General features: G+C 41.2%; 1 protein-coding gene across 1 annotated transcript in view; it reads right to left on the bottom strand.

Annotated features, from left to right (window-relative positions):
• Window positions 1-19,117, bottom strand: part of xylt1 (xylosyltransferase I) — a 261,359-nt gene that overhangs the window by 130,038 nt on the left and 112,204 nt on the right. Inside the window, exon 2 of the mRNA XM_072560173.1 lies at window positions 14,559-15,066. Coding sequence (XP_072416274.1) covers window positions 14,559-15,066 — 508 coding nt within the window. The remainder of the gene's footprint in view (window positions 1-14,558; window positions 15,067-19,117) is intronic.

Genomic DNA, 19,117 nt, shown 5'->3' with positions numbered 1-19,117 from the left:
TTAAAATGACTGTCAAGTGTCCTTTGTCTGCAGGTAGGATAACAATGTTTTTATCTTTTTTTTAGTCTTTCTAGTGCTTTCCATTCTTGAGTATTGAGTGGGTTTCCTTCCTTTTTCCTGCTTAATGTTGGTGCAACTGTCTGTCTCATAGTTTGCATGGTTTCTTCTGTGAGCCGGTTATCTTTCATTGTTGTCTCTAATGGTGCTAAGAAATCTTTCTTGTCTGCATCCTGGAAGTTGTAATTTAGTCCTCTTACTAAGACGGCTTTTTCAGTGTCTGTTAAGGGTCGGTCAGATCAGTTTTTTATTCATGCTTGTGTATTGTCTGTGTTGTTATTTTGCGTATGTTTGTCTTTTTTTTCTGGTTTAGATTTTTTTTCATTTTCTGTTTGTTGTTGTCTAATATCTATGGCGTGTTGTACTGCGTCTGTCCATTCATTGCCTGTTGCATGGGTGAGTAAAGTGTTTTGGTGCAAAATTTCTTGGTTGTATTGACAAAGTCTGTTGCGGGCATCATTACTCATTTTTCTAAGCATTCTGCGGCCATTTTGCTCTGCTATTCTTTTGGCTAGTGCAGTGTTAAGGGATGGTTTATATTTAAGACATTTAGGTAGTACCTGTTTCCTTAGACATTCGTGCAGGAAGTACAGCTGTTCGCAGATGGTACTCTTCTGAAGAGCATTGGTTTCCCATTTTCGGGCCAATTTTAGTATATTGCACCCATAGATGTTAGCGAGTTTTGAGAAGATTTGTAGCTCAGGCTGAGGTTCTGGATGTAGGCTTGCTTGCTGAGCTGGAAGGTTCATTTTCAGACGTTTCGTCACCATACTAGGTAACATCTTCAGTGAGCCTCCGATGAAGCACTGGTGGCATGGCCGCTTTCTATGTATGTGTTTAGGTTTCCTTAGGTTGGTGATGCCATTTCCTATGGTGACATCATTTTCTATGGTGATGTCATTACTTGTTCTTTTTCTCGGGGTGGTAAATGGGATCCAAGTCAATGTGTTTGCTGATAGAGTTACAGTTGGAATGCCATTCCTCTAGGAATTCTCGCACGTGCCTCTGTTTGGCTTGTCCTAGGATGATGTGTTGGCCTAGTTGAAGTGCTGTTCCTCATCTGTATGTAAAGTTACTAGTGAGAATACGTTATGCCTTTTTGTGGCTAGTTGATGTTCATGTATCCTGGTGGCCAGTTTTCTGTCTGTTTGTCCAATGTTTATTACAGTTCTTGCAAGGTATTTTGTAAATGACATTAGTTTTGCTTGTTATCTGTATCGGATCTTTCAAGTTCATTAGCTACTGTTTCAGTGTGTTGGTGGGTTTGTGGGCTACCATGATGCCAAGTGGTCGGAGTAATCTGGCAGACATTTCCAAAATGTCTTTGATGTAGGGGAGAGTAGCTATGGTTTCTGGACGTGTTTTGTCTGCGTATTGGGGTTTGGTGCTCAGAAATTGGCAGGCTGTTTTCATTGGGTATTCAATGGTTTTCATTTCCTGAACATTCGGGTTATCTTTTACCACTGGAATCGAACTGTGCAGGTTTGAGCTTGTTTCCCAGGGAGTACTCATGATGCACAGACAAAAAAGAACACCAGCTGCCTCAGCTGTTTGAGGGTGACAAGGGCTAACCCCTCATGGCCTGAGTGCATCATCCTGAAACCTACCAGAGCAGTCCAACACTGCACACTGATCAACAAGTGCAATCAGACAGCAGACCACAGGATTATTCAAAGGAGTTTTCTGATATTTTCATTGGTCCAGTGGAACTTTACAAGACACACCACAGATGGTGTTCATGATGCCATCATTTCTGTGCCTTGTATGATGAGGTATCATAAAGGGAGAGGAATTGACAATCGAGGAAGATGGTGGAGGAATATGAAGAGGACAACAAAGATTTCTCAGATGCCAGGACCATGCAGAGATCTCCCAGGATTGTCAGGGACAACCTAATCTTCAACCATTTGATCATAAGCAATGCACCTATTTCTTAATGACTCAGGTGTGGGTGTCACTGGCTGGCCAGCATTTGTTACCGTCCCTAGTTGCCTTTGAGAAGGTGGGGGTGAGCTGCCTTCTTGAACCACTGCAGTCCACAATGCATTCAGGGAGGGAATTCCAGGATTTTAACCCAGCAACAATGAAGGAACAGTGATATATTTCTAAGTCAGGATGCTCAGTAGCTTGGAGGGGAACTTGCAGGTGGTGATGTTCCCATGTATCTGCTGTCCTGCTTCTTCTAGGTGACAGTTGTTATAGGTTCAGGTGCTGTCTTAGGAGCCTTGGTAAATTCCTACCCACCAGAACATCATTTCCCTTCACTGCAAACCTTCAACTGGACGTCCAACCCTGGCAGCATCCATCCAGAACCACCTCATTATACACACAGCCTTCACACCCTTGAATAACAAGGCAACTATTGTTGTCATGTGGAAAAAAAGTAAGATGACTGTTCTAACAGTCAATTGTGCCTAGAAGCCCTTTCTGGTATTAATTCATTGGATGAGGGTATCATTGCTTAGGCCAGCATTTATTACCCATAGGGCAGGTAATGGTAAAGCACATTATTGAGGGTCTTGTGTCACATGTAGGCCACACCAGATAAGGATGGCAGTTTCCTTTCCTAAAGGACATTAGTGTCAAAAGGACATGAGGACAAAACCAGATGGGTTTTTCCAATAATACACAATGATTTCACTGTCATCATTAGACTCCTAATTCCAGACTTTTACTGAATTCAAATTCCACTATCTGCAGTGGCGGGATTCAAACCTGGCTCCCCAAAACATTACTTGGATCTCTGGATCAACAGCCCTAACAATTAAACCACGAGGTTTAACTCCCCTTCTCCCTGTTCCATACTCACAGTGTCAAGGCCATGATTGCATGGGGCAGCTCATCCTTTCTCATGTTAAATGACCTTGAAGAATCTGCAATGGCAAGCCATTAATGGAAAGGCTAATGGATGCTGCAGGCTCAATCGTGTTGCATTGCCTTGGAAATATAAATCACACCACACAGATTACTGACCAAGAAAGGCTAGCCTCTAATACACAGCCATATTGTTGCTTAAACAGGTCCAATGTCCCTCAGTCCCCTTGGTTCAGCAGTGATGGCAAACAAGTAGTATGACAGTAAAATCTGCCCTTTGGAGAACCATGCCCTAACAAATGCACGCAATAGTCAAGTGAACAAAATATATACCAGTCTTCGTACCATAAACAACTCATCACAGTCCCAACAATCATTGTGCACTTAGGACTTCTCAATTTTCCTCTGTCAACCACTAAGCATGCCTTATCACCTCTGACAGAGAGTAAACCCAATCCTTGTGATTGTATGTGAGAAGTGTGCCCACATGCACTTAGAATTTCCTCATGTGTCAGTTCTTGACACCCGAATGGAAGCTAATCTTTGTCGCACCATCATGTATTGATGAATTCCACTCCATGTTTCAGAAGTTTCATCTGACTCCAGGTTATTAGGTGTGACGGTATTGGGAAAAGTGAAGGAATGCTTCATTCTTCGTTTCACAGAATTTTTTTAGAAAGCAGTTAGGTGAACATTTACACTGTTGTTCCTCGGGAATATTGTGAGCAGTTTTGGGCCCCATATCTGAGGAAGGACGTGCTGGCATTGGGGGGATTCCAGAGGGGGTTTACAAGAACAATCCCAGGGATGAAGAGCTTGTCACGAGGAGTGGTTAAGGACTCTGGGTCTGTGCTTGACGGAGGTTAGAAGGATGAGAGGGGTTCTGCTTGAAACTTCTAAAACATCTAGACACTTGGATAGAGTGGATGTGGAGATGATGTTTCCACTAGTAGGACAGACTAGGACCTGGGAGCATAGCCTAGCGGTGGAGGAGTGACCATTTAGAAATGGGATGAAGAGAAATTTCTTCAGCCAGGGTGTGGTGAATCTGTGGAACCCATTGCTGCAGAGGGCTGTGGAGGTCAAGTCATTGAGTGTCTTTAAGACAGAGATAGATAGGTTCCTGATTAGTATGGGGGAGCAAGGGTGATGGGGAGAAAGCAGGAGCATGGGGCTGAGAAACATATCAACCACGATTGAATGGTAGAGCAGACTTGATGGGCCGAGTAGTGTAATAAATGTGTAATATGCTCCTAAAACATATGGTGCCATGGTCTGTTGATTTATGAAGTACAGTTTTATTTCAGCAAATCCTCACAGCAAGATAGTCTGGCAAAAAAGCAGCTTTTTGACACGAACTAATGTGGCATTGAGTTTAAAAATGACATCGTGAATACTTAAAATTTCAAACTTTTAACCTTTTGCTCAATTTAACAAAAACACAAGAACAATTTGGAGGCTGCATTGCTGTTTTAAACAGTAAGCAGTTTCTGCCACTGCTCAAGAACCTGTCAAAGGCACCAGTCTTGGCTCAGTGATATATTCCTGCTGCTGAATCAAAAAGATTGGTGGTTCAGGTTCAATTGTAGAAACTTACTTATGATCTAGGATGACCTTTCACTGCAGTGTCAAAGCAGCAGATAAGCACCTCTAGCTTCATTAGCCAATAATTATCCCACAGCTAACAGCACTGAATCAAAAAAAAATCAGCACTGAATCAGATTATCAGCAATATCTTCTTGCTTTCCGTGGGACCTTGTTGTGCATGTATGTTTTGGGGTCTTTGAATAAGTAAGCTAATGGTCCCATCTCTCCTGCTCTTTCCCCATGCCCTGCAAGAACTCCCCCTTCAAATCTATCTATCCATCTATCAAATTATCTTTGCAAAGTTATGACTGAGCTGAAAATGTGTTGCTGGAAAAGCGCAGCAGGTCAGGCAGTATCCAAGGAGCAGGAGAATCGACGTTTTGGGCATGAGCCCTTCTTCAGGATTCCTGAAGAAGGGCTCATGCCCGAAACATTGATTCTCCTGCTCCTTGGATGCTGCCTGATCTGCACTTTTCCAGCAAATCATTTTCAGCTCTGATCTCCAGCATCTGCAGTCCTCACTTTCTCCTAGAAAGTTATGACTGAACCAGCTTCCACCATGCTTTCAGGCAGTGTTTTCCAGCAGACAACTAATCATCACGTTAGAAGAAATCCCTTTTATTCCTTTGCAGCTACTGCGCCTTAAATAAGTCTTAAATAGTTCCCGATCCACTTGTCAGTGAAAACCTCTCCTTGTCTACTCTACTTCTTTACATTTTTAATAAATCTATATTAAAACTCTCCCTAAACCTTTCTGCTCCAAGCACAAGAACCCCAACTTTCACATAGTGAAAATCTTCTATCCACGATAGTGTTCTAGTAGATCTCCTCTGCATCTTCAAAGGTGTAACCATCGCTCCAAAAGTAGCTGGACTCAGTACTTCAGATAGTGTACCCCTTAACCAGCAGTTTATAATGGGTAGCAGAACTGCTGTACTGTGATAAGAGAACCCAAACATTTTGGGAAACCAAACAAAGGACAAAGGGGGATGGATGTCAAAAGGAGGTCATCATTGGTATAAACTTAACTGTTTTACTGAAAACTAACAAAAAAAATACAATTGCTAAGAAGTAATCATGAACAAGAAACACTAGCGCAATATAATCAGTCCATAGGTAACATTTTGGATCTGGTAACCTGTCTTGAGTTCTAAAGAGGGGTCACTGGACCCAAATATTAACTCTGATTTCTCTCCATAGATGATGCGAGACTTGCCGGATTTTTCAACCAATTTCTGATTTTGTTTCTGATTTTCAGCATCCGCAGTTCTTATTTTATATAATCAGTCCATACCATCTTTTCTTCATTTCCATCTCATAAACAGTTTTAAATCATCCTTCCATTCTCACAGGTTTGATTGCTTCCTGATCAGATAGGAGGAAGGACAACTGTGTCTGGTCTCTAACGCAGCCTGTTTTCGAATGAATGGAAAACAGGATATTCCCTGTATAGGTGGGATCAATTGGTTACTGTACCACAACTATAATGCTCTGTTACTTGGAGAAAGCAGTAAGAATAGGATCAGCAATAAAGCAGCTCGAAGGGACACTGAAGCAGTATAGATGTTAGCAACTGATGATTTTCAGCAACAACAGAGATTACTGAAGCAATTAATAAGAACCAGAGAAACCAAGTCTTTGATAGTTAATCATCTCTGTAAGATGTCTAAACATCCAAATGTAGGAAACATATTAAGCCTTTAACATATAAAGTGCTTCCAAATAGTGGCAGTAGTTGGAACATCTGATAATCATCAGAGACACTTTACTCAAAACTTTTAACAAAGAATATTTTGATAGGCTAAAATATCAGAGATCCTAGATGCAGTACGAAGACAGGACTCCCTTCCTTAGCTATAGATGCGCTCAATATTATCTCACCTCTAGTGTTCAACATGTGAAGGATATCCAGCGTTAAACATCAGGAATTTGACAGCTTTACTGTGTCTGGCAGTTATTTAACAAGCTCCTAATAAACACTTTAAAGTCAATCAACATCATTGGAAAGAATCAATGTCACACAACCAGTAGTCTTTACGTGCTGTAAATACAAACACTTGGTCAATGAGACCTAGGATTTCATAGGTTAGGGACACTGTTTTATTATCACAGGCTTTGCTCAGCCTTAACTCACAATGTCTGACCACGATGTTTGGCGCACCGATCTTTACACTGCTGAGGCTAAACGCCAGCTCGCGGACACGTCCTCCAACTGCCCCCTTGACCATGACCCCACCTCCCACCACCAAACCATCATCTCCCAGACCATCCATAACTTCATCACTTCAGGGGATCTCCCATCCACTGCCTCCAACCTCATAGTCCCACAACCCTGCACCGCCCGTTTCTACCTCCTGCCCAAAATCCACAAACCCGGCTGCCCCGGCCGACCCATTGTCTCAGCCTGCTCCTGCCCCACCAAACTCATTTCTGTATACCTCGACACGGTCCTGTCCCCCTTAGTCCAAGAACTCCCCACCTACGTTGGGGACACCACCCACGCCCTCCACCTCCTCCATGATTTTCACTTCCCTTGTCCCCAACACCTTATCTTCACCATGGACATCCAGTCCCTGTAGACCTCCACCCCCATCACAAAGGACTCAAATCCCTCCGCTTCTTCCTTTCCCGTCGTACCAACCAGTACCCTTCCACTGACACCCTCCTTCGACTGACTGAACTGGTCCTCACTCTGAACAACTTCTCTTTCCAATCCTCCCACTTCCTCCAAACCAAAGGAGTAGCCATGAGCACCCACATGGGCCCCAGCTATGCCTGCCTCTTCGTAGGATATGTGGAACAGTCCATCTTCCGCAGCTACACTGGCACCACCCCCCACCTTTTCTTCCGCTACATCGATGACTGTATCGGCGGTGCCTTGTGCTCCCACGAGGAGGTTGAACAGTTCATCCACTTTACTCACACCTTCCACCTCAACCTCAAATTTACCTGGACCTCAGACTCCTCCCTCCCCTTCCTAGACCTTTCCATTTCTATCTCAGGTGACCAAATCAACATGGACATTTACTATAAACCGACCGACTCTCACAGCTACCTAGACTACACCTCCTCCCACCCTGACCCCTGTAAAAATGCCATCCCATATTCCCAATTCCATCGTCTCCGCTGCATCTGCTCCCAGGAGGACCAGTTCCAATACCGTACAACCCAGTTGGCCTCCTTCTTCAAGGACTGCAATTTCCCCCCAGACATGATCGATGATGCCCTCCACCACATCTCCTCCACTTCCCGCTCCTCTGCTCTTGAGCCCCGCCCCTCCAATCACCACCAGGACAGAACCCAACTGGTCCTCACCTACCACCCCACCAACCTCCATATACATCGTATCATCCGTCGTAATTTCCGCCACCTCCAAACGGACCCCACCACCAGGGATATATTTCCCTCCACTCCCCTATCAGTGTTCCGAAAAGACTCCCTCGTCAGGTCCACACCCCCCACCAACGCAACCTCCACTCCCGGCACCTTCCCCTGCAACCACAAGAAATGTAAAACTTGCGCCCACACCTCCCCCCTTACTTCCCTCCAAGGCCCCAAGGGATCCTTCCATATCCACCACAAATTCACCTGCACCTCCACACACATCATTTACTGCATCCGCTGCACCCGATGTGGCCTCCTCTATATTGGGGAGGCAGGCCACCGACTTGCAGAACGTTTCAGAGAACACCTCTGGGACACCAGGACCAACCAACCCAACCACCCTGTGGCTCAACACTTCAACTCACCCTCCCACTCCACCAAGGACATGCAGGTCCTTGGACTCCTCCATCACCAGACCATAGCAACACGACGGCTGGAGGAAGAACGCCTCATCTTCCGCCTAGGAACCCTCCAACCACAAGGGATGAACTCAGATTTCTCCAGTTTCCTCATTTCCCCTCCCCCCACCTTGTCTCAGTCCCAACCCTCGAACTCAGCACCGCCTTCCTAACCTGCAATCTTCTTCCTGACCTCTCCGCCCCCACCCTCACTCCGGCCTATCATCCTCACCTTAACCTCCTTCCACCTATCGCATTTCCAATGCCCCTCCCCCAAGTCCCTCCTCCCTACCTTTTATCTTAGCCTGCTGGACACACTTTCCTCATTCCTGAAGAAGGGCTTATGCCTGAAACGTCGATTCTCCTGTTCCTTTGATGCTGCCTGACCTGCTGCACTTTTCCAGCAACACATTTTCAGCTCTGATCTCCAGCCCTCACTTTCTCCACGAAACCAAATGTCAATTAACTGACCTACAGTTTATCCATCTACTCCAAAACAGCATTGTCCTCCTGAATCTTGAATCTTTACTCCCAATTTCAAGTACAATTTCTATAAAGTTTGGGACTTAAAGCTCTCAAACAAATGATAATAAACAATCCCCTTGACATATAAAAAAAGATATTAAAAGTGACAGTGTTTAAAAGTGAGCTAAAAGCTATCTAACAATCACTGGGTCATTGCTCAGATAATGCCTACATTAGCATTAGATATAAAAGCATGGTAAACCTCCCAGGTATATAGACATAACTGCAGTACATCGTCGAATGTTCAGTCCTGATTATAAATGCACCCTCTAAACCTTTTGTACTATCTTACATTTGCTTAATGTTTTTCAATGTTTCCCTATTTAAATGCAAATACCATAATACATTTCCATTTGTAAAATCACAATTTCATGACTTAATGACATTTGTTATATGGTGCAGAGCTTTATCGTACTAGCAAGTGGTTCAACGTGATTCACATTGTGCTAATACAATCCCTGATACAGTAAAATATTTGTTATAAGAATACAGTAGTAATATGCACACACCTTATTATTCATTAAAAGCTTTACTCTTAATCTGTTCCATACTTGAAATGGATTTGCTTTCAAAAGTAAATGAAGTTGCCATAGTACATCTGCCTGTGATAAAACTGAGGATACTCAGCTTTGTGATGGCAAGAGTAATGCACAATGTGGAATTGTGGAATCTGGCTTGGTCGTCTAGCTCCTTAGGAAGCAACTTCAACCAGAGTGCAATCAAAGAAATCAAGGAATATGGGATAGCTGAAGGCAGGAAAGTGGGACTGAGGCTCAAGGGACCTTATTGTCTACTCCTGTTCGTATTTCTCATCTTCTTATTGATGTGGAGACTGGGAGCAGCAGGAAATAACTAGAATTTTTTTAAAATACCACTTTGTCTCTGTAACAACATTTGACACTTTGACTGTGGATTCTTCTGGAAGTTGGGGCAGACTCTGCTTGTATTCCCTTTTCAACAGCCCTTGCTGCCTGATCAAACTGCTTTCCATATTTATTCTTCAACCTTGGGCTCTGAAGACAAATAGCAGTCAAACATTTCACCCGACTGACTTCACTAGAATGGAATGTCAGGCACTGTGTCTAATCTGATCCTCTACCAGCTTTTCATCAAAAGTGACAATTACCTCCAAAAAAGACACTCAGTTTTTACATCAACCAAATAGTTCCTAAAGTGATCAAACTTCTTTATTCAGCTGATCTCAGGAGCTCATCATCATCATCAATAAGTGTGCAGATTAGTTCAAAAGATCATAAACAAAGTTCCCTTCAATTGCTTGACTAATTCAAAACTATCTTCCTTAAATCTTGGTCAGATTTGTTTAATGTATGTGTTGTTAAAATGGTACTGGACATTAGCTACAAAACAGCATAAAATATCAAATGCAACGCAGTAATATACACCAACAGTTAACAAAGTGCTGGGGCAGTCAGGCTTGTGATAACAGAATTGCTACTAGCTAGGTCAAAGGGATTTGGGGAGAAACCGAATTTAAAGCTCTCCATATCTTTTGGTGTGTCTGAAATCCTATGGATTCAAGTGGGGAGGAGGCAGAATATCAACACCCTCTCTCCTACATTTCCACTTTTATTGTCCTCCACAGAAGTTAATACACTGGCAGACAAATATTCTACATTAAACTGAAAGAACTGCAGATGCTGGAAATCTAAAACTAAAACAGAAATTGCTGGAAAATCTGAAGGAGGTCACTGGACCTGAAGCATTCACTCTGATTTCTCTCCACAGTTGCTGCCAGACCTGCTGAGCTTTTCCAGCAACTTCTGTTTTTGTTTCATGTTGTCCACATTCCCTGTTTCTCATCGGTAAAGTGGTCAAATAACATTAGCAAAACAACATTGTCACTCTAAAAATAACAGTACCAGAAGCATCCAAGTCTAAGCGCACTAAATACTGACATAATTGAAATCAGGAGCAACAGCACAAACCACACTGCCCCACTTATAACCAATATTGTTGGTTGAAAATTTGTCAGAAGGTCCACATATTCTCATAGCCTTGGGTTGTAAACTACAGAGTTACAGAATGGTTACAGCACAGGAGAACATTCAGTCTGTCATGAAGAGTCTTTGCCAGAGCAATGCACCGACAGGCCCTCCTCTGCCTTTTCTCTACGGTACTACAAAGTTTATCTTTTCAGATAATGGTCCAATTCTCTTTCAAGAGAGATGACTGAACCAATCTGGGCCTTTCAGTATTTAGTCCAGTCTTGTGGAGATTATGTTCTGGGGACATTGGAACAAATCTCACCAAGGGAGCTGGTGGTATTTAAATCTGATGGATACATTTGGAATTGAAAGCTGGCCCCAGGAAATGATAACCAGGCATTTACTGCTGACAATCATTCTGGTTCAACAGTGTACTTTCGGAAAGGAAATCTGCCATTCTTGTCTAAAACTGACACTAGACCCACAGCAATGTGGCTGACTTCAAAATGCCCTCTGAAATAGTCGAGCAAGTCAAGGACAATTAGGAATGGGGGTAACAAATGCCATGACTCCTTCATTCTCTTAAAGGATAAAGAACAAAATTAGGCCGTATATTCCAGCTGCTTACCACTCAATGTATTAAAAATATTTTCTTGTACTGTCATTGCTTCTTTCCACAATCACCTTAAATAGTGCCTCCTGTGTTCCTGATTCCACTCTGACAGGAACAGTTTTTGTTTCATCTACTTTGTCCTAACCATTCCTGATTTTGAACACTACCAAATGTCCTCTCAATCTTCTCTTCTGCGAGAGCAGCCTCAGCCTCTGTCATCCGTCCATGCAATGGAAGTTCCTGGTCTCTAGAAACTTTCCCATCAATATTTTATATCTTTCCTGGAATGCAGTTACAGGACACATTACTTCAGTTGGGGCCACTCCAGACAGAGATTACTGAACACTTTCAGAACTAAATACGGAACAGTAAAGATCTGATTAATTTGTTAGAGAATACAGGAATATCGAGGACACAAGACTCTTAACTGAGCTAAACATTTTGTTTTTCATTTTTTAATAAGTTTACCATGGTGCATTGACTCTGCTGCACATAAGATAGCTATTGGTTGCAGAAGTTCATTGGTGGAAATGATGTGTAATAGCGAGAAGCAGATTTCCTTCCCCAAAGAGCATTAGTGAACTATATAGGTTTTAACATTAGTAATAATAATGGAAGCTCATCAAGTCAACAGCATTCCAATTATCAGCGTTTTCAACTCCTGTTATTTCATCCTTGCTCTCCCCTTGGGGAGCCCTTTTTTAGCACCAGCAGTCCACACTGATTTTTTTTTGCCAGTAGCTATGTGATTGACTAACAAAGTAGCAGAAACAGAAAGGTCAAATGTCACTAAAACCTCTTTTCTATTCCAATATAAGACCATAGGACGTTGGAGCAGAAATAAGCCATTCAGCCTAACGGATTGTCTCTGTCATTCAATTAGATCTTGGCTGCTCTGATAAACCTTAACTCTACTTTCTTGCTTTTTCTCTATAATCCTAGATTCCTTTTCTGATTAAAAACCTCTCTTGTGGCCTTGAATATACTTAATGACTCCGTTTCAAAAGTCTTTGCAGTGAAGAACACCATAGATTTCCTACTTTAAGGAAGAAATTCTTCCTCATTTCTGTCCTAACTCAGTGACCCTTTACTCAGACTATGTTCTCTAGTCAAAGACTTTCCCACAAGCAGAAACCACCTTTCCATAAGCTCAGACTACACAGAAGTATTATAACCCAGTTAGACAGGTCATCAAACCGCTGTGATCAAGAGTTTTATTTAAGTATTTTTCTTTCAAAGAAGATGCATGTTAAGTATAAGAGACATGCACCTATATAGCATTTTTCATGTCCTCAAGACATCAAAGTGATTTTCCCACCAAAGGATTTCTGAAATGTCGTCAATCTGCACACAGTGAAGACACACCTTAATTCCTCGTGGAATGTGGACATCATTGTCTGGCCCAGAATTTATTGCCCATCGTTTACTACCCAGAGGCCAGTTCAGAGTCAGCCACATTGCTCTTGGTCTGGGGTCACCTGTGAAACAGACCAGGTAAGGATAGCAGATTTCTTTCCCTGAAGAGCATCAGTGAACTCTGTAGGTTTTTACAATCAACTGTGTTACATCATTGCAATGAAGGTATCTTTTTATTCCAGAATGAATGTAAATTTCACAAGTTTTATGGTTGGATTCAAAGCCATGTTCCCAGAACATTAAAATGGGTTCTATATTCCTGATGAAGAGCTAATGCTCAAAATGTCGACTCTCCTGCTCCTCGGATGCTGCCTGTTCAACTGTGCTTTTCCAGCAACACACTTTTTGACACTGGAATACAAATCCAGTGACATGATCCCTCTACCACTGCTTCCCCTAACATTTCAGAAGCAAAACTTCTTATATTTTTGTTCCACTTAAATGCTGACAATCAAGAATTTGCAAGTTGTCATTAGGAAATTTCCACCTCAGTACTTCATCGTTTTGATGGCAGAGTGCATTTGGAATTTATTTACAGAAGATTAATTGCCTATTCTGCTTCTTTTTTCTTCTGCTGACTCAGAATTTGCGATGTTTGTGCAACCAAAGAGATGCTGTTAATAATGACCAGACAGCCATCACAATCTCAGGTTTCATTAAACACATTGACTAGTCCTATATGGCACTGGGAGTGGGGTGCTAACTAAAACATCAGGTACTTTCACCATCTCAGGGCTTCCAACCCAAAATAAAAAATACAATCAATGTAGATATTAGTAACTGCAGTGTTTCCAAATTACCCAAATTAATTCTTTGCATGTTAACATTTTATAACCACTTGTGAACACTCACACGATCACATATATCAATTCAATAATTAATAAACAGGTTTCCTCACTTAGTCATGTGTGCTGTTTGGATTACACCAATTGAATATACCATTGACTTGAATAGAAATATTAAAAAAGCAATATTTTAAGACTAACCTTTCTGAACAAAGTCAATCTCACAGGCATTGTATAATCCAGGGATTCCCACAGTGGGTGTTGGAATATCAAGCTGGATTGCAAGCTTCAAGGTATTGTCCGACCTTCTAGCATTCCTCTCATAGGCTTTGCAACGACTTTAGCCTCAAAATGGAGTCACAATGGGGCTTTAGGAAGCACTGGTACATAGCTTAAATCATTGCTTGGTGAAACTGGATTTGAGTATTAATAACCTAAATTTCTGGAAAAGCTCAGTAGGTTTGGCCAGAAAACTTAACTCTATCTCTCATTTTTCACCAACAAATCACACAAATTTAACAGCACTGCATAAGAAATTTCACACAGGGCACAAGTCAGAATGCTTAATAGTTTAATCAACTGCTGAAAAACGACTACATGGTTTCTGCAATGCTGCAAAGAATGTGTGCTTTATCTTTGAAAGGTGCAATATTCCCACAGGCATTAATGGTTAATTGGTCTCCAGCAAGCATCAGGTCAAGTAGTCATTAGATCTACTTTTATTCCTCTCTCTCCTGAAGTAGGAGCAATTTTTCTTTTTAAATAAGCTTACTTTATAAATGGAAAAATCAGTAGCTTTGCTTTCTAATTATTTTCAACAAGTGATACAGAAATGTGTGAGAGACGGTATGGCATCTGAAGTATGATGGAGATACCTCAAAATTAGAAAGAGGCAGAACATGGAAAGAGAAACAGAAAGAAAGGCAAGTGAAATGTGAGGAAGAGAAAAAAACAGAAATAATAATGAAGAGACAGATGCTCATCCTCAGTCGCTTATCCCATTAACAATAAAATTTGTATCAGAACCTCTTACCCTCCAGCGGACATAATCGAGGTGCCTTTTCTGGCATTAACTTGCCATCTTTATGAAGGCAGTACAGCTCAGCGATCTCCTGCTGACAATGTTTGCTTTTGGCCCTGGAGAGTGCGGACAATGCTTCCTTGCCTGATATTTCACATCTGGGAGTCTGCTCATAATGGATTTCTTGCGTATTTTTTCCAATCATCACATCTTTATAAACATTCCCAGTCTTGTGGTTTGGTTGCAAATTGCTGGCATTTTTTGCCTGATAGTTCCCATACTTTAGGACTTCATTGGTGCTCTTGCCTAGCAATGAATGATCCTTGGCTTTGCCCACCTGCTCATACTTGGCTTTCTTCTCAGTTGGTGCCTTACTCTTCACTTCCGGCTGCAACTTCTGCTTTTGCATTCTGGGCCCAAAATTACTATTGTCAATATTTTCAAAGTCTTTCGGGACAGAGTTTTCATTATTACTGTCAATCCGATTTTTTTCCTTTGGCTTATGAGAAAGAAGCACACCCTGGAAAAGAGAGAGAGACACACACAGAAAGCAGACTATTAGTATTAGAAAGCCAGTCAACAAATTTGATAAGAACAAGCTACTGTTTAAAATTTTTTGACAGACAAGAGCAAATCTTTCTGTTATTGCACATGGGTGTATCAGGTGGCCAAAACATAGAAAGGATATGTAGGATTATACAATGACAAAGAAACCCATCCAAATTAGGCTTCAAATATGGATAGAGAATTGGATTAGCTGTTACATCCGCATGATTCTCTCTGCCCCAGTGATAGTTGTAGACTGTGCCAAGTTGACTCATTGCAGAGGAAAATCTACCGTTCATGACACGAGTCCCTCACTATAGTTACATTCTGCAGTAGCAATTCAAGGTGCACTAGATAAGAAATCCCCTCTGCAATACATTGTTTGACTTATTTCTGTACAAAAAAATATACAATTAATTTTAAGTAACGATGTAATAAACTGAAAAAGCCTAGCTGAATTTCACAATATCACAATTCCAGCGAGCTCCAACAAAACATATAATCTCAGGGTGCCTCTACACTGCACTTACCACAAAGAACAGGGAATAATTAAAGGAGCTAAATAGTGAACGGGTTTCTCCATTTATAATTAAGGGAGTGCATTAAGTTTTGTTTAACCAAATGTATCATAAAAAAAATCAGTTTTCCAGGTAATAAAAAGAAGATCATCCCCTTCTGCCAAATAGTCTCTATTCTAGTTTCATTGAAACCATCTTGGCTCTGCTGTGATCTGGCAACTGAAGAGAGTTATACTTGGCTACACAGAACATGACTGTGCAGAGTTCCACACTGAAATCCAACAGCGGATCTCTTGTATATTTGATCACGGAAAATATTGAAGTAAAAAACCAATGTTAAATTTTATAAATTTTGATACTGACAATTGCAGACAGATGCAGCACTTCTGACACCAGTTTAGACAATATCATAATTTAACAATAATTTCAGTTAATTTTCCATTATTCAATTATATCTCCATTCTTAGAATTTTGAAAGACATTAATCAATGAGAATGTCACCAACCCTCAGCCATAATGAGTTTGGCAAAGTATTATATATCTGACTTGTTCATGTAGATCTGATCCACCCAATTCTGACTACATAGCAAACAAACATAAACAGAAAAGGTGAGAGGTGTATTTCAGTATCATGTTTATGTGCTATTATATAATATACATTTTAATAAGAAGGTAAGTTGTAAGAGAAATATGCCATTCAGCTCAACAGAATGTATGGAATGAGTTGATACAGTTACAACATTTAGAAGGCATCTGAATGGGTATATGAATAAGAAGGGTTTAGAGGGATATGGAGAAAGTGAGGACTGCAGATGCTGGAGATCAGAGCTGAAAATGTGTTGCTGGAAAATCGCAGCAGGTCAGACAGCATCCAAGGAGCGGGAGAATCGACGTTTCGGGCATGAGCCCTTCTTCAGGAATCCTGAAGAAGGGCTCATACCCGAAACGTCGATTCTCCTGCTCCTTGGATGCTGCCTGCTCTGCTGCGCTTTTCCAGCAACACATTTTCAGCTTAGAGGGATATGGGCCAAGTGCTGGCAAATGGGACTAAATGAAGTCAGGATATCTGGTCAGCATGGACAAGTTGGACCGAAGGGTCTGTTTCCGTGCTGTACATCTCTATAACTCTAAGTCTGTCTATCATTCAGTGATATCATAGCTCCAATTTCATCTTTTGCCTCAAACTCTTGTTGATTAAAAGTCTATCTTAGCCTTAAAGCATTCTTAAGGAATGATATTTAAGACTGCCAAAATGCCAGTATATTTCCTCAAATAGTGAAATTAGAATCTGTATGACTAAGTTAGCTCCTGAGCTGGAAGGTTTGTTTTCAGATGTTTCGCCACCATGACCAGGTAAAACATACTCACCCTCAACAACCCTCTGCAGTAAAGAATTTCAAAGATGCATTATCCTCGGAGAAAATTCCTCCTAATCACTGTTCTAAATTGGCAACACCTTATATGGAGATTATGCCCTGTGGTCCTAGACTGTCCGACAACGTTTCTGTACCTACTTTGTCAAGTCTCTCACATCCTGTATGTTCTAATAATGTCACCTCTCATTCTTCTAAACTCCAATGAGTACAGGCCGAGCCTACTCAACCTCTTCTCTAAGACAGATTCTCCCCATACCTGGTATTAGCTGAGTGAAACGTCTTCAGACTGCCAAAATGCCAGTATGTTTCCTCAGATAGTGAAATAAGAATCTGTAGTACTAAAGTTAGCTCCTGAGCTGGAAGGTTTGTTTTCAGACATTTTGTCACCATGACCAGGTAATATCATCAATAGAGTCTCCAGTGAAGTGCTGGTGGTTTGGTCCTGTTTCCCTATTTATAGGGTCTTGGTTTCTTAAGGTGAGTGATGTCATTCCAGCTCTTTTTTCCTATATTTCAACATGGGCAAAAACTGTAAACGATCTTCCTGGTGTTGCCTTATACAATCCTAGTAAGACCTCCCTAATTTTATACTCCATTTCTTTTGAAATAAAGGAAATAAAAATATTTCATTTCCATGCTCAGATAATCATTTGAAATCACAAAATATTCAGTGGCCAAACAAATAAATTTGAAGAAACTCAAATCTGTATCATGTATCTGTTCCTTTAATGGGCATTGTCAGTTCAATTGAATTTTCTTTCTCCCTCAATATGTTCAATTCCTGGAACAGGTTGTTGTGAGAACATTTGCTGTTATGCTGTTCTTAGGATTCCTGAGGAAAGTCCTTTCTATGGAAATTCTTTTTAACTGTGGTAGCAAAACTAAAATGGTTCTTATTAAAGTAATGAGAGCAAGCTCAAATAAATTAAGATTTGTTTAACTGTGATGTTTTGATCAAAGCTGATGGTAATACGGGACAGGTCAGATTTCAGAGTGCAAACTCGTCGATAAACTATTACCAAGACCATTTTGGTTCAGAAATTTCATTACCACGGTGGTCAGTCATTGAACATAATTTACATAAGGATACTCTTTTAGCAAAAAGCACAAGTCAATTACATAAAATGAAAATAATTTTTTAAAAGATCTGATCGTAGACAACACAAAAATAATTCAACCCTTCTTTCCCAATCACTCCTCTCTTCATTTTAAAATTTCTAACTCAACTGTCGAGATCACACACATTTTCTTTTGGCAACTCTCTGTATATTCACCAAGTGTGATTCCATCAGTTACTATCTCTCTCCATAAGATGCATAAACAAGTTAACACTGACTTGTCTGACTTTGATTAATTTGAGGCTGTTAAAAACAGCTGATGGACTGAAAGCTTCCACAAAATAGAAGTTGCCTTGTGCTGGAAACATCTTCTGAACCTAACTTGCTAGTGGCCTCCAGCTCTCTGTCTCTTTGTCGATCATAAAACCTCAAAGCACTGCAAGTATTTGATCTCTCCAAATGCATCATCTCACATTTTTCCAGGTTGAATCCTATTTGACACCTTTCTGCCCTCATGACCAGTTCTCTGATACCATCCTGCAATCCATAGCTTCCTTTTCGCTGTTGAACACATGGACAATTTTTATGTCATCTGCAATTTTGTTGATCACTGGAAAAGCACAGCTGGTCAGGCAGCATCCGAGGAGCAGGAAAATCGACATTTCACACATAACCTCTTCATCAGTCTGTTGTCAAAAGACTTGCCGCATTCCTGATGGAGAGCTTATGCTCAAAACATTGACTTTCCTGTTCCTCAGAAGTTATGTGACTGGCTGTGCTTTTCCAGCATCACACTTTTGATTCTGATCTCCAGCATCTGCAGTCCTCACCTTCTCCCTGCAAAAAACACCAGTCAATCATTAACCTTTGTTTTCTTCCACTGAGTCAATTTTGCATCCAACTTGCTATAGTCCCTGGATCTCATAAGCTTTTACTATTTCCAACCAGTCTGTTGTGAAAAGACTTGCCAATATCCATGTACATCACATCAGTAAAGTATTGAAATCAACCTTAGTTACTTCCTCAAAAGATTCAATCAACTTGCATTAGATAGCATTTTATGACACCTGACA

This window comes from Chiloscyllium punctatum, chromosome 40, assembly GCF_047496795.1.
Source record: "Chiloscyllium punctatum isolate Juve2018m chromosome 40, sChiPun1.3, whole genome shotgun sequence".
Lineage (NCBI taxonomy): Eukaryota > Metazoa > Chordata > Chondrichthyes > Orectolobiformes > Hemiscylliidae > Chiloscyllium > Chiloscyllium punctatum.
The sequence above is the reverse complement of the archived record's forward strand: the minus strand, read 5'-3'. Positions and strand labels throughout refer to the sequence as shown.